Source organism: Tenebrio molitor, chromosome 1 (genome assembly GCF_963966145.1).
Source record: "Tenebrio molitor chromosome 1, icTenMoli1.1, whole genome shotgun sequence".
Classification (NCBI taxonomy): domain Eukaryota; kingdom Metazoa; phylum Arthropoda; class Insecta; order Coleoptera; family Tenebrionidae; genus Tenebrio; species Tenebrio molitor.
In genome coordinates this window covers 23,800,226-23,813,631 of record NC_091046.1, presented here as the reverse complement: position 1 = coordinate 23,813,631, position 13,406 = coordinate 23,800,226, and the positions used below count along the sequence as shown (strand labels likewise).

Genomic DNA, 13,406 nt, shown 5'->3' with positions numbered 1-13,406 from the left:
TGCATTTTAAATTTCACAAAAATCCGCTGGATAATAACTGAGTTATGTATTAAGCTCGAAAGTCTTAGCTGAGACACCCTGTATAAATTTAACAGGCAATGAATTTAATATCGCTGTATTAGTTTCTTCATGCAGATCAGATGGTGATATTTAATTTTATTTCCCTAAAACTAAATAATTTAATGTACAATAATTCAAAGTTATTTCCACGAAACTACTGTGAACTGCTGTCAACATCTGACGGGATTACAGTTACATCGAAATGGAAGTTATCCCAGAGCACCTCGAAAGTGTTTTTGAATACAGAATTGTCACCTTTAGTACTGATGTCAACTTTCGGTACACAAAAGGGTATAGAAAGAGCTACTTTCAAATGTAGTCGTCCAGAAACATTTTAACTTTCTTCTACATTTTAATTGCGGATTATTCTATGTGCAAAGTAACAAGTTAGGGATTTGCAAATTCTAAAAAATTGTCGTTAATGGAAAAATAGTAAAATCTGCTTCTTTGTGGTGATTTATACAGGTGGTTAAAATGTACACGTACTCTTCCATAACACCCTGTATACTAGACTCTTGAATCGACGGTGTCTCTATTTCTGGTTTAACCTTTTGAACACTGATTCGCAATTGCTAAGAAACATACCTAGTTAGTTCATTTTTGTTTCGTTTGCAAAGATAAATAATTTGATACATAGGTACTAATAATAATAATTGTAGTACATCATATCAATAATTAAAATATATAAGTAAACCGCATATATAAAATACGAAAATATAAAATGAGTCAGTGAGTGGGAGTCCTCTATTTGGTGGGGAATCAGTATCCCCGCGCAGCTTTATTTCATTTAGAAGTTTTACATCTTTGGTGTGTGACGTCTTTACAGCTACTGACAAAAATATATCTGCAGTTTATAGGTAAGAAAATTTAAGGCATTGTAATCAAATTTGCATTTTGTATATATGCAGATGACATACATGTGTATTGGTTTACTAACATTTAAAGTGTAATTATAGTCTTGATTCGGATTAATTAACAAGCCGAATTTTTCGAAGGTTTTAACTATATTTATTCAATTCTATTAATACTTTGGCATGGATATTTTTAAATGAATCATTTTGTAAAATTAGGTTTTTAAACTAGAATAATTTAATTTTTACTTAAATTTTCAACACAATAAATTAAATACGATTTCCCTAATACTCCTAATATAGCACCAATGTGATATTTATTGTTTTTTTAAAATATCTTTATTATGTAATCACCTACAAATACCCAAATTGTGTTAAAAATAATGTAAAATAGATTTTTGTGTATCACAGGAACCTTAACAACATGTAACCTATACAAATAACCCAGGCCATGCTGTTGTGCTAATAATAGTTAATAGAACAAGCCACCACCTTCTCCTATCTATCTTTAAACCAAGATTTAGGTTTTCGCTCAATTTTCACCGATGTACTGAATATGTAGGAATGAAGGTTATATTCCTTTTATTTTATGTAACAATGATACATACGTTTTCTTTACTATTTTATTCTTAATAATTATGTCGTATAATATTGTATAATTAATCTATTACCTACGAGTTTTGACTTACGAGTTGTTATAAAAAATAAATAGGTGTACCTATGCTAAAGTACGGTCATATTTGGTGCGTTTCTGTTTTAAAATTTATCAACATTGCTATACAATATAACAAGGTTGTAGTTTATTGACATGAAGCTGTTGATTGGTTTGATCTATGCAAAATCAATGTTGTTCGATAACAATTTTGCTACATTTTGAAACAGAATCGCACTAAATATCAAGAGCAAAAAACAAAACAAAATATTTTCTCATATTCTATAATAATTTGTATTGTAAACTCAATTATCATAAATTAGAAATCATTAATGTTTGGATATTAATGGTATGTTTATGATATATCGTGAGATCATTTAAATTTACAATAATTAAAGTAGGCCATGACTTTAAAATTATATTGGCAACACCACTGACATCTTGATTTGGTTTGTGAAAGTGATGCTTCAAAATTCAATACAAAATATGAAACTGCGAGTTAACAGTTGTATGGAACATCCGGTTAACTCGCCGTTTCATATTTTGTATTCAATTTTGAAGCGTCACTTTGACAATTCAAATTAAGGTGTGAACAGTGTTGCGGATATAATTTTAAAGTCATAGCCTGCTTTAATTATAAATTTAAATGATGTCACGGTACATTTATTTCATTTTTAAATTTTGGAAACTATGTACGGTCGGTGGACAAATAAAACTGGGACACTTAAAATTTAATCTATGTAAATCAGACCATTGAATTGTCAATATATTTGTAAGCGTCTATATATGTAATATGACTAATATGTCACACCAAAGTTAACCTATTTGTGATAAAGCCGTAATTAAACGATGCAGATTTGTAAATTTTGACTTACGTGATTGTCATTTTTGTCCCAGTTTTATTTGTCCATCGACTGTACATATACATATTTCAAATTTTTCATGTACAGTCATGTTCAAATAAATCTGGGATAACTGTTCTAACGTAACTCAATTTCATTTGTGAATATAAATCTAGGACAACTTCTTTTTTGGGTTTTAAATGTTTTAAATTTAGGCTAAAATTAACAACTCAATGGTCGTTAGTGCTGTTAAATATACCTTTTTTCATCATATATACCGAGCGATCATTTAAATTTATAATTAGAGTAGGCTATGATTTTTAAATTAGATTGTATCGCAACATGTTGACATTTAGGTTCTCTCTAATGTTAAATCGTTTTAATCTGTCATTTAAAGGAAATGAAGTAGGTACCATCGTGATCATTAAAAACGAATACACTAGAAATTTGGCTGTGTAAATTTGAATGAATGTCATTGTGGCAATTGAAAAATTCCGCAATTAAGAGATATTCAAAAAAACTATTCTGCAAACCCGAATACATGATGGTGGTACCATTATAAATATTGCTGCCGAACTACGTGTTAGCACTAGCACTGTGTTGCGGGCGGGTTTATTTTCACGGATTTGAAAATTTTAAATATTGAGCTTGACAAACTTTGACAAATCTCGGTACCATCGTGATCATAAAAAACGACTACACTTAACTTGAGACGCCACTGAGATTTTTTAAAATTTAGGCTGAGTGAACGTACAATGAGGGACATGGAATCCTGGGCAGTCTGTTATTGTCATTTCAAAAAGTGTCAATGTAAATGCACCTTTACCGTCATTATGATTGATATTTTCAAAAAAACTGTCAACTTGGTTATGAGTAGCTAAGGTATGGTTTAGAAATTTTGACAACTAAATCACACATCTGCCCAGTTTTTCGTGTCCACAATAGTACTGAGATTTAAAATTTTCAAATCCGTGAAAATAAACCCGACCGCAACACAGTGCTAGTGCTAACACCCAATTCGGCAGCAATGTTTCTAATGGTACCCTCATCATGTATTTGGGTTTGCAGAATGTTTTTTTTGAAAATCTCTTAATTGTGGAATTTTTCAATTGTCACAGTGACTTTCATTCAACTTTACACAGCCAAATTTCTAGTGTAGTCGTTTTTAATGATTACGATGGTACGTTCACTCAGCCTAAATTTTCAAAAATCTCAGTGGCGTCCCAAGTTAACTGTAGTCGTTTTTTATGATCACAATGGTACTAGAAAATAATACACTTTAATGTACGCCCTTCTTTAAATAACAGGATCTAGGGCGTTATAAGTTCTTTGTTGCTTAGTTACGACCAGGTTTAATGTATTTTCAAACAACTTTTGACTGATTGCTATAAATTAATCAAATTACCGTCAGCCCAAAAACACACGAAACTAGTCGGACATTAAACGTTGAAGGCACCACGGGTGTTATAATGATACGCCCTTGGTCGGCGTGCTCCCCTCGGGCCAGTGGCCCTTGGGTTTCACTCTGCCGACCTCGCGCGTTATCTTATCATCCTTATACATAACACCCTTGATACCTTAATAACTATTATTAACAATTATAACAAATGTTCAAAGTGTTCTCTCCCGGCTTCGATGCAACTGTTAACTCACCGTTTCATATTTTCAAACGTATTTTCCAACACCGAACAGTGACATCGTTTTTAGGTATTCAACCTGAAAATAAAGAAATGCATTTCGAAAATCGCAAACTTGTATGGGATATGTAGGTACTTCCATTCACCATTTTCCTGCCGTTCAGCGTTCTTAAAATAAGTACGTAAGAAATTTTTATTTTCTAAAGTAAACATTTTGAAGCGTTACTTTGACAATTCAAATCAAGCCGTCAACAGTCAATGTTGCCAATCTAACTTAAAAATCATAGCCTACTCTAATTATAAATTTGAATGATCACACGGTACTTCGTAATGCTTGGTAAGAGTCAGGTCAAATACAGACGGATCTCGAAATACAGACTCTAAAGGGTCGTTTTCATGGTGGATTTACAAGCGTGGCTCGCTTGGCTTGAAAGCCGCTCGACCAATGGGAGCAAAGCTTTTAAAAAACGCCGCGGCGTGGCTAGAATAGGAAATATTTCTATTTTTCAAAGCCACGCTCAGTCTTTGGAAGCTTGCGCATGCGCTCGAACTCGCAATTACATAATCAAATCAGCTGAATTGACAGTTCAACGCTGGCTCGCACAATTGCGCATGCGCGTTGGCGTGGCTGCCTTGAAGTAGCAAGCCACCATGAAAATGGAAACGGCTCTTGCAAAGCCACGCTAGCCAAGCGAGCCACGCTTGTAAAGCCATCATGAAAACGACGCTTAACAGACTGATTCACATAACTTTCCGACCCTAACGAAGTTTAAACGCAGCCAGTAATACGTTATCCAGTTATAACTTCATACTTTTATTTACTATGAAATTTGGACACTTTTGCCATTTTTGACAATCAATTGATAATTCTTTTTTGTATAATTCTAAAATATTTATTGTTAATTAAAATGTGCTTCAATGACGAAAGGATCGATGATATTGATATATGATGAGTCAGTTTCTTAAATAAAAAAAATATATTTTCGATTACTGCTATTTTAAACTTTTTATAATAATTGAGACTTTTGTGAGGGATGTCCAAGTTATACAAAAGTTTTAAATTATTCATTATTTTGGACCAAGTTATAAATGAAAAACGTATTACTGGCTGTATTTAAATTTCGTCAGAGTCGGAAAGTTATGTGAATCAGCCTGGGTATACAGGGTTTTCATAAATGATTCATACATCAGGTGTGCTGTGACTCCATGTATTTAAATGGAGACACAGCCTTCCGGTAACCGGTAAACGTTAATTCCTGCTTCATCGTTAACGTTGCATTTTGGAAAAGAAGTACAAGCCACCACTTTGCACGTCGCCGTCGTGTTAATTTTACGTAACCTTATTTTTTGATAATTTCTTACAGTCGTTGTTTTATATACAGTGTGATGGGAAAAGGATGAGGACAAGTTGAATTTGGCGCCATAAATTATAGTGCGTTTCATGTTTTGTGTGTGGCAGTTTTGCTTCAGAAGAGCATCCCTGTCAAGATTTATCCATAGGTTTCAGTCAAACCAGGGTCAAACCCATTATTTTGATTTCCTTTGTCAATTGTCACCAATTTGCAATTCCCCAGTAGATACGCCCATGAACATAGCAAGCTTTATTTTTGCTGTCAATACTTGTTATCAACATGACAAATTATTCACTAGGCGCCAAATTCAAATTGTCCTCATTCTTTTTCAATCACACTGTAGGTACGTTCAGTGCATCAATAATGTCTGACATCAATAATGTGTGACACTGTATACTGGGCTTTCTATCGCATGTCCCCGGATTGAGTTCACAAGAGGAATTTTTTAAAATTTTTGATTTTACGCAAAAACTTCAGAGAAATAACATTTTTTGCTTCATTTGAAACCCCCATTTCTGTTATTAAAAAATCTTCTTCAACACAGAGGAAGACTGCCCATAATTCAACCCTACATCAAAGTTCTTAAAAACTATTTCGAATTTTTTCGATTGTTAATGATGTTACAGCGTTCCTTATGCGCTGTCTTAGTTCTTCAGCAGTATCCAGTTTTTAGAAACTTTTTTATAAGCTTCCGCACACCCATGCGTGATACATAAGTGCTGGGAAATGTTTCATTAAATTTTGTATTTATGTTACGAAAACCGGTCCAACACTGTATTAAATAAATTCTATGTTCTAAATACAACATTTTGGAATTATTTCTAACAGTAATACGTTGTTTGCCAAAAACCAAACCCAACTGTAAAAAATAATAATAGTTATTAATGATATAAGTGGTTAATACTTAATAACCCACGTACGCCATACAACGTTTTATCCAATATTCCAAAATTTTTAAATAATAACATTATTAATGAAAATCTGCTTCCGATGGGTTATAACAATAGACTAGTTATAGCCCAGTTTACTTAATTGAAACTAACTAGTAAAACAGGACATTACTATTGAATATTAGATAATAATAGTTATTTATGCAACGAGTTTCTGTGTAAATTGGGCTTTTCTAATTTCCCGAGGGACAACACGAGCGTAGCGAGGGTTTTAAGGCCTCGAGGGCAATTAGAAAAGCCCAATTTACCCAGACACGAGTTGCATACAAAATTTTATTGTTCGAAACAACGTCCCTGAAGCTTCCAAATCTTTTAAAAATGTTTTCGCATTTGCTTTTGACAGTTTTGACAAATTTTTCAAGACCTGCCAGAAATGTGACGTTGTATGTGCAACTTTGTCTAGGCCTAGGGCAACAGTTCGTTATCTGCTCATTTTGCTTTAGGGTAGTTAAGAGGCAGTTTACAAAGGAGAAAAATGAGAATTTATGACAGTTGAAAACAATAAAATTTATTACATAAAAATTAATTTTAAATCTAAATTTTAACAGAAAATGTTAATTTAAGAATGCAGTATATCAAAACTAAGATTTTAATAACGGAAATGGGAGTTTCAAAAGAAGCAAAAAATGTTATTGCTGTGAAGTTTTTGCGTAAAATCAAAAATAAAAATGTTTTCCCTCTTGTGAACTCAATCCGGAGACATACGGTATATTGTTCTGTATTTCGTACAAAAAAAAAACTTACAATGGTAAAAATGTGACTAATCAATTTATGGTACACAAACTGAATATAATCAACAAAAAAAGAAATAAGGGATAGCTGTGAAAAACAAAACTTTTGGAAACTTCAGTGTAGATTCAAATGGGTATACTAAGAGCGATGATGTGATGATGATAGAACTTTTGTCGAAGCTCCAACAAACAAGGCCGTGTGTGGTAAATCCAGTTATCATTTTTTTTATTCCCATGTCGAAAATAAGATTTTGTCATATACTCGTAGTAGTTTATTTAACAAGTGAAACGAGCATTTTAAAGGCCCACGAGTGCCAAAAAAGGCCCAATTTACACAAGAACAAGTTGAATACAACGTTTTTTTGTTTGACGAGCCCCTTAAAGGCTCCAAATCGCTTAAAATCTTTAAAATTAGTTTGACGTTTCGTTTTGACAAGTTGTGACATTTATCAAAATCCGCTCACACAGGAGAAATTTCTCAAATTCTGACAGTGTCAAACAAAAATAGTAGTTTATTTGATGAGTTTATGTGTAAATTGGGCCTTTTTGGCACGCGTGGGCCATTTTAAAACGCGAGTATCACTCGTGTTTTAAAATGGCCCACGCGTGCCAAAAAAGGCCCAATTTACACACGAACGAGTTGAATACAACGTTTTTTTTTGTTCGACGAGCCCCTTAAAGGCTCCAAATCGCTTAAAACCTTTAAAATTAGCTTGACGTTTCATTTTGACAAGTTGTGACATTTATCAAAATCCGTTCACATAGGAGAAAATTCTCAAATTCTGACAGTGTCGAACAAAAAAACATTTTGTGTTCTCGAATGAAACTCATTCTAAACTGATTTACTATGAGAAGAATCGATTCATACTCAAGGTGAATTTATTTATATATTATATTCTGTGAAGATAAGTCTGTAATAATAATCAATAAGTAAAGAAAGTTTGTTTTGACTTTCTAATTTGTAAGTGAAATTAAGTAAAGGAATGGAATTAGTGGAGGAGTAAACGCGTTTTAATTAAGTACTTGTTTAAATGACCAGATCCACTTGCATTATCCTCTAGTGTCTAGTGGTAGGTTTCAGTTTAGGTCCATAATTCCGTCGGTTGTTGCAGTTGTTGGCTTTTGAATTACAAGTACCATTGTTAACTGTCTTTGATAGCGTGGTCGTGTGATCTATCAGTTTTTTTAATATGCCGATTTTCATGGATCGTGGACATCACGTCGGATTTCATGTTCAGAAGAGACGCTTTATTATCAAGATTTGATCTTTTGCCGTACTCCGTTGCTTTTTAAAGCAGAATATTGTCTGTTGTTGAGTCGAATTTGTTTACGTTGTTATTCGCTGAGTTACCTATCGAGCGATGAAATTAATTTGTAATCGAGTCATCCATGGATTTGAGTCCGTATGTCTCCTGCGATTCATTGATATGTCGAGATTTAACCTGTGTTTCAAGCTGTGTTTATTGGAGCGTGGAGTTCAAGTAACGACATACGATTTCAGATTCATGGATAACTCGATTAATCGATTACAAATTAATTTGATGGCTCTTTACTATTTTAAGTAAAAATTTTTTGGTCAAAATTATAAAGTTGGTAGAAAACGAATCCAGGCATTTTTATTGCAAAATCGATTGCTTCGTCAGCAATGCACGATGCACGAAAATAAAATTTTCAGGATATGAATCTATGCAGAGGGATATTCGGCAAAAAAAGCGCATGAATACATTAACCATCAGCGAAGGACAAGAAATTTATCTAAAGTTTTTAAAAAATATCAGGACTGTAGAATTTTTATTTATAAAAATGTAATAATTTGAATTAAAATGTTGCTATTTTTGTTATACTGGAAATATTTTTCTTTCCGCCTAAAGTTGTCAAAATTCAAAATATTTTATGTATCTTATGGTTATAACAATAAACGCAGGTTTCTCATTGGATAGTCGATTCATGAGTGTGATTTTCAATAAAAAATTCAGCTTGATATTGACGTTGTTACATTCCTTAACTCTTTCATTGCGCAATCTGTTATCAACCTACAGCTTCAATCAGTAGGATTGACAGTGATGATGAAAAGAAATTTTGCCGAAACTCTAACAAGGTTGTGTTCTGTCAAACCCACCATTTTCTTCGTTCCTATTTTGAAAACAGTATTCTACAATACAAATTTAGTGTTTTCGAGTAAAAACTATTAAAAAAAAAACGACTTAATAGTTATTTACACAATTAGTGGGATAAAAGCAATATTACAGGATTCGAGTGTGAAGATTGCAGATGACGAGGGCGTTAGCCCGAGTTCATCTGTAATCACACGAGTTTCCTGTAATATGCTTTAGCCCACGTGTTATGTACAACATTTTATCTAAGACCGCCCCGAATTTAAAAAAAAAGGTAAATCTTATTTATTTCCGCCAGTCTCATTACACCACTCAGTGGAATAATAACTTACTTATCCCACTGAGTGGGGTAATGAAGCTCACTTATTCCACTGAGTGGAGTAATGAAATGCGTTCGGTAATGAAGTTCCTTATTCCACTCAAATGAGTGGGATAAGTGTCATTTATCCCACGGGATTAGATAAAAACTCCAAATCTCACAGTTTACAAATGACAAGTTTTTAAGTTATGCCGTACGCTTTTAGAAATTTTATTTTCCAGAAAAAAATTAAATATTAATATACAGGGTATTTTCGAAGTTGAAGCGTTCCTTGTAACACGAGATACTATACATTATTCTTAAGAATTTTAGCCTAAATCTTCTTAGTAAAATGTTTGTATTAACGGAGATAATTGATTGTATATTTTTATTGTTTTCTAAAATTTTGAATCGGGTCCTGTCTATTTCTCCGCTCTACTAGATTAATAACTGACGTGACCCAGGATGGTTCTTTCTGGAAATAGCTCTGCGTATTCTCTGGACGCCGCAGCTGCATTCTGATAACGTGATACTGATAACATTGCCCATATACATTAGCAACATATCTGTGAGCTCATTATTTTCGTAATGATAAAGCCATTCCGACAACTCTGACAGTATTTTTGATTAACGTCCATGCTCATTTGATTTTTTTTTTGTCAATTCCAATTTCTAACAAATCAGCGCAAATTTGAGCAGGACCGGTTTCAAAAATTTCAAAAAAATTAACTGATTGTATCTTCATTGCCGTACATTTATTACTAAGGTGATTTTGGCTAAAACTCTTTAGAACAACGCATACTATCACATGTTAAATGGAACGTCTCAACTTCGAAAATACCCTGTATATAGTGGAACCTGAAATATAGTGATTTTATGGACTCTGGTCGATAATTTCTTCTACAATTTTGGGGTCACTTTTATTACCAACTTAAAGAGAGTTATAAATCTTCTATGACAGATGTTTTTGAGCCGTCTGAAAATGGACCATCGGAGACAAAGGTAGGTAGAGCCCAATCGCGTGACGAGTGCCAAAAGTTTATTGCCCTGCCATAACTGACCCTCTCAAGTTAATGTACTCCATCCCTCACAAAATCACTATACATATTTCTGGTTCCACTATACTCGTATTTAAAAACAGGTTCCTATTTTAAGCATCTTCATATAGTTCTAACTATGATTCAGAAAATTCTCTGTTCAAATATTTGGTAAAGATGTTTTATTTTGATTCAGCATAACAGTTTTCAAATATTTTCAAATAAATTTTATGTATAGTTGGTCCAGCGAGAGATTGGTTGACATAAAAATCACTAAATTTTATCGCAGAGAGAATACTACCTAGCGTAAATTATTTATTTACATATGTACATTCAAGCAGTAACATTTTTTGCCCTGAAATTATGCTCTAATTAATGTATTCTAGTGCATTTTTTAATGTTGGGTTATAAGTTTACAATGTAAAATCTCCGAATCTTTCGCTGGACGGAGTATACTAGCATTATATTTTATAATGTTTAATATTTTTATTTTTTTAGAAAATGTCTGGAAGGACAATTCTCAGCAGACCAAGAACTCGCATTTATGATGCCAACTACAGCATCGGTCAAAATTATTACAGACCAGCTTTAGACCGTTTGGATAAAAAATACTCTCCACGAACTTCATCCCCACTAAGATCGTCTATTAATAGAGATATTTTTAATCGTCACGAAGAAGCATTTGCAGACGAAGATTTAGCAACGTCTCGGCGTCGTGCAGAAAAACATATAATGGAAAAGAATATGTTTGATTCACGTGGAGGACGCATTGCTCAGCGTGCTTTAGATTTGGTTGAAAATGACATAGACGAGGAGGTGCGCTTGTGGTGTTAATTTGTGTTTGTATCTCGTGTACAACTAATTTAATAAAATATTACATGACATAATTGCAAATATTGTTGTGCTTAAAAAATATAAAAGTACATATATTATGTACATTAATATACATAATTATTATTGTCTCACGTTTTATACCCGCATTTACTAACAGATGGAAAATTTGTGACAATGATACTTATCCGAATGTCACATTGAGTTTTGGTCATTTTATATTTTGTTTATATTCGATAATTGTAAGAATGTTACAGATCGCTGCGTTAAGCGTAACTGGTCGACATGCGTGTATATACCTAATTTAAATAAAACAAATATAAATCATACAATTTAAACATAAAAAATATTTATTATTGTAGACTGCCTCAACGTTAAGGCGCATCAGGGCCAACAAGAAGGTGTCCGTCGCCAATGATGTTGACTTTGAAAGTACAGTTAACAACATTAATTCTCAGCGTCTTTTGGAAAGATCTGACAAAACACTTAAAAGTATTGGTCTTGATGAAAACACCCGTAAAGCATTGGATGAGGACGTTACATTTAAAAGGCGTTCCTTAAAGGTAACTTATGAAGGTGATGGTGGTGATTTGGTAAAATGGAGCCCACTGCAACGTACAGATGACAGAGAAAGTGCTGCGGCTATAAGAGCAAAACAGTCAAGAGACAGAATTCTTGACATAGAAGATGAAATGGCTGCTCTAACTGAAAAACAGGCCGCCAGAGAACGTAGAGCCGCCAGATTTAAAGCACTTGTTGCTGAAAATGCTGAAGAGACTCAGGCAGCACAAACAGCTATTAAATCTGTGAGCTTCAAATCTCGTCGTGAACAAAGAACTTTAGAAGAATAACATGTTTAATAACGAAAGAAAGTGAGTTTTATTCTTATTTCTCAATTTCACAAGGTTATTAATCAATTTTCATATATGTTTATGAGCATTTCTTATACTGTGTTGCTTCAGTCGAATATTATTATTATGTATCAAAATAAATAAATTGTTGTAATAATTTAGTGCCTAGTAAATTATGTGATTTGAAACCTTTCTAACTTTTTTCATAGGTAAAATAACGCTTTTATTCAATTTATTATTGATTTATCTGTAGTAGTTTAATTCTAAACAATGATAAAAGCGCTGACAAACTTATACAGGAAAGAGACTGTGAAAATAGTCACTGCAAAATACAGGTGTCCCTAAAAAAAGAGACGAGTCCATAACTCACTTATTTATCGGTGGATTGTAATTATTTATACACCAAACTAAATGGTTACAAAAAATAGGCTACAAAAAATTCACGTAAGCGCTTCAAGGCTAAACCGTCAAAATATTTTTTTCAAATGGGAACAAATACTTTTTTTTTAGTAATTCTGATAGAGATTTTTATTCTGAAAACAACAATGTGTCACAAGTATAACCTCACATAAAAAAATAACACCAAATTTTGAAACAAATGATGAGCACCAAGCGAGAAGCTATCAAAATGCATTGCGTTACAGTGTAATAACAATAACCCAATTAAGTTATCTGGAAAAACAAATGACAAATAATAATAACATATGGGATTGCGCAGAGATGCCGCCAATGTTTAACGCAAAATAGAGTGCATTTTGAGCATGACGATAACAACGGTTTTTTACATTTTTTTTTGTTTGTATTTTTGGTACGTAAGTGTATATTTGTGCATTGTTGTTTTCAGAATAAAAATCTATATCAGAATTACTACCGTTTGAAAAAAATATTTTGACAGTTTAGCCTTGAAGTGCTTAGGGCTATACGTGAATTTATTAGGTCCTTTTGTAGCCTATTCACAACCATTTAATTTGGTGTATAAATAATTAAAATCCACCAATAAATATGAGAGTTATGGACTCGTCATTTTTTTTTGGGGACCCTCTATATGAGAATTTGTTTTTTGCTAATAAAAAGACATTTCGGCAACAAAAGTGTTGAACACTGTTCAGAAATATTCACCTCTTTGTCTAAATAATGGTTGGAACGTTATAGATGTGGCTTGGGAATTTGCCGTTAAATTGGCACCACCAGGAAAAGTAA

The 13,406-nt window shown here is 33.0% G+C and overlaps 1 protein-coding gene across 1 annotated transcript; it reads left to right on the top strand.

The window, feature by feature from the left end:
• Positions 1 to 759: 759 nt before the first annotated feature.
• LOC138128875 (uncharacterized) lies at positions 760 to 12,367 on the top strand. Its single transcript, XM_069045086.1, has 3 exons — positions 760 to 917; positions 11,023 to 11,340; positions 11,718 to 12,367. Exons 2-3 carry the CDS (start codon positions 11,026 to 11,028, stop codon positions 12,204 to 12,206), a joined length of 804 nt encoding a protein of 267 aa, XP_068901187.1. The 5' UTR covers positions 760 to 917; positions 11,023 to 11,025; the 3' UTR covers positions 12,207 to 12,367.
• Positions 12,368 to 13,406: the final 1,039 nt, after the last annotated feature.

Excerpts from the sequence above, each read along its gene's own strand:
- LOC138128875 (XM_069045086.1), top strand. The coding sequence starts at position 11,026 with ATGTCTGGAAGGACAATTCTCAGCAGACCAAGAACTCGCATTTATGAT. Across the intron at positions 11,341-11,717 it reads AAAATGACATAGACGAGGAG|ACTGCCTCAACGTTAAGGCG; the intron begins GTGCGCTTGTGG and ends TTATTATTGTAG.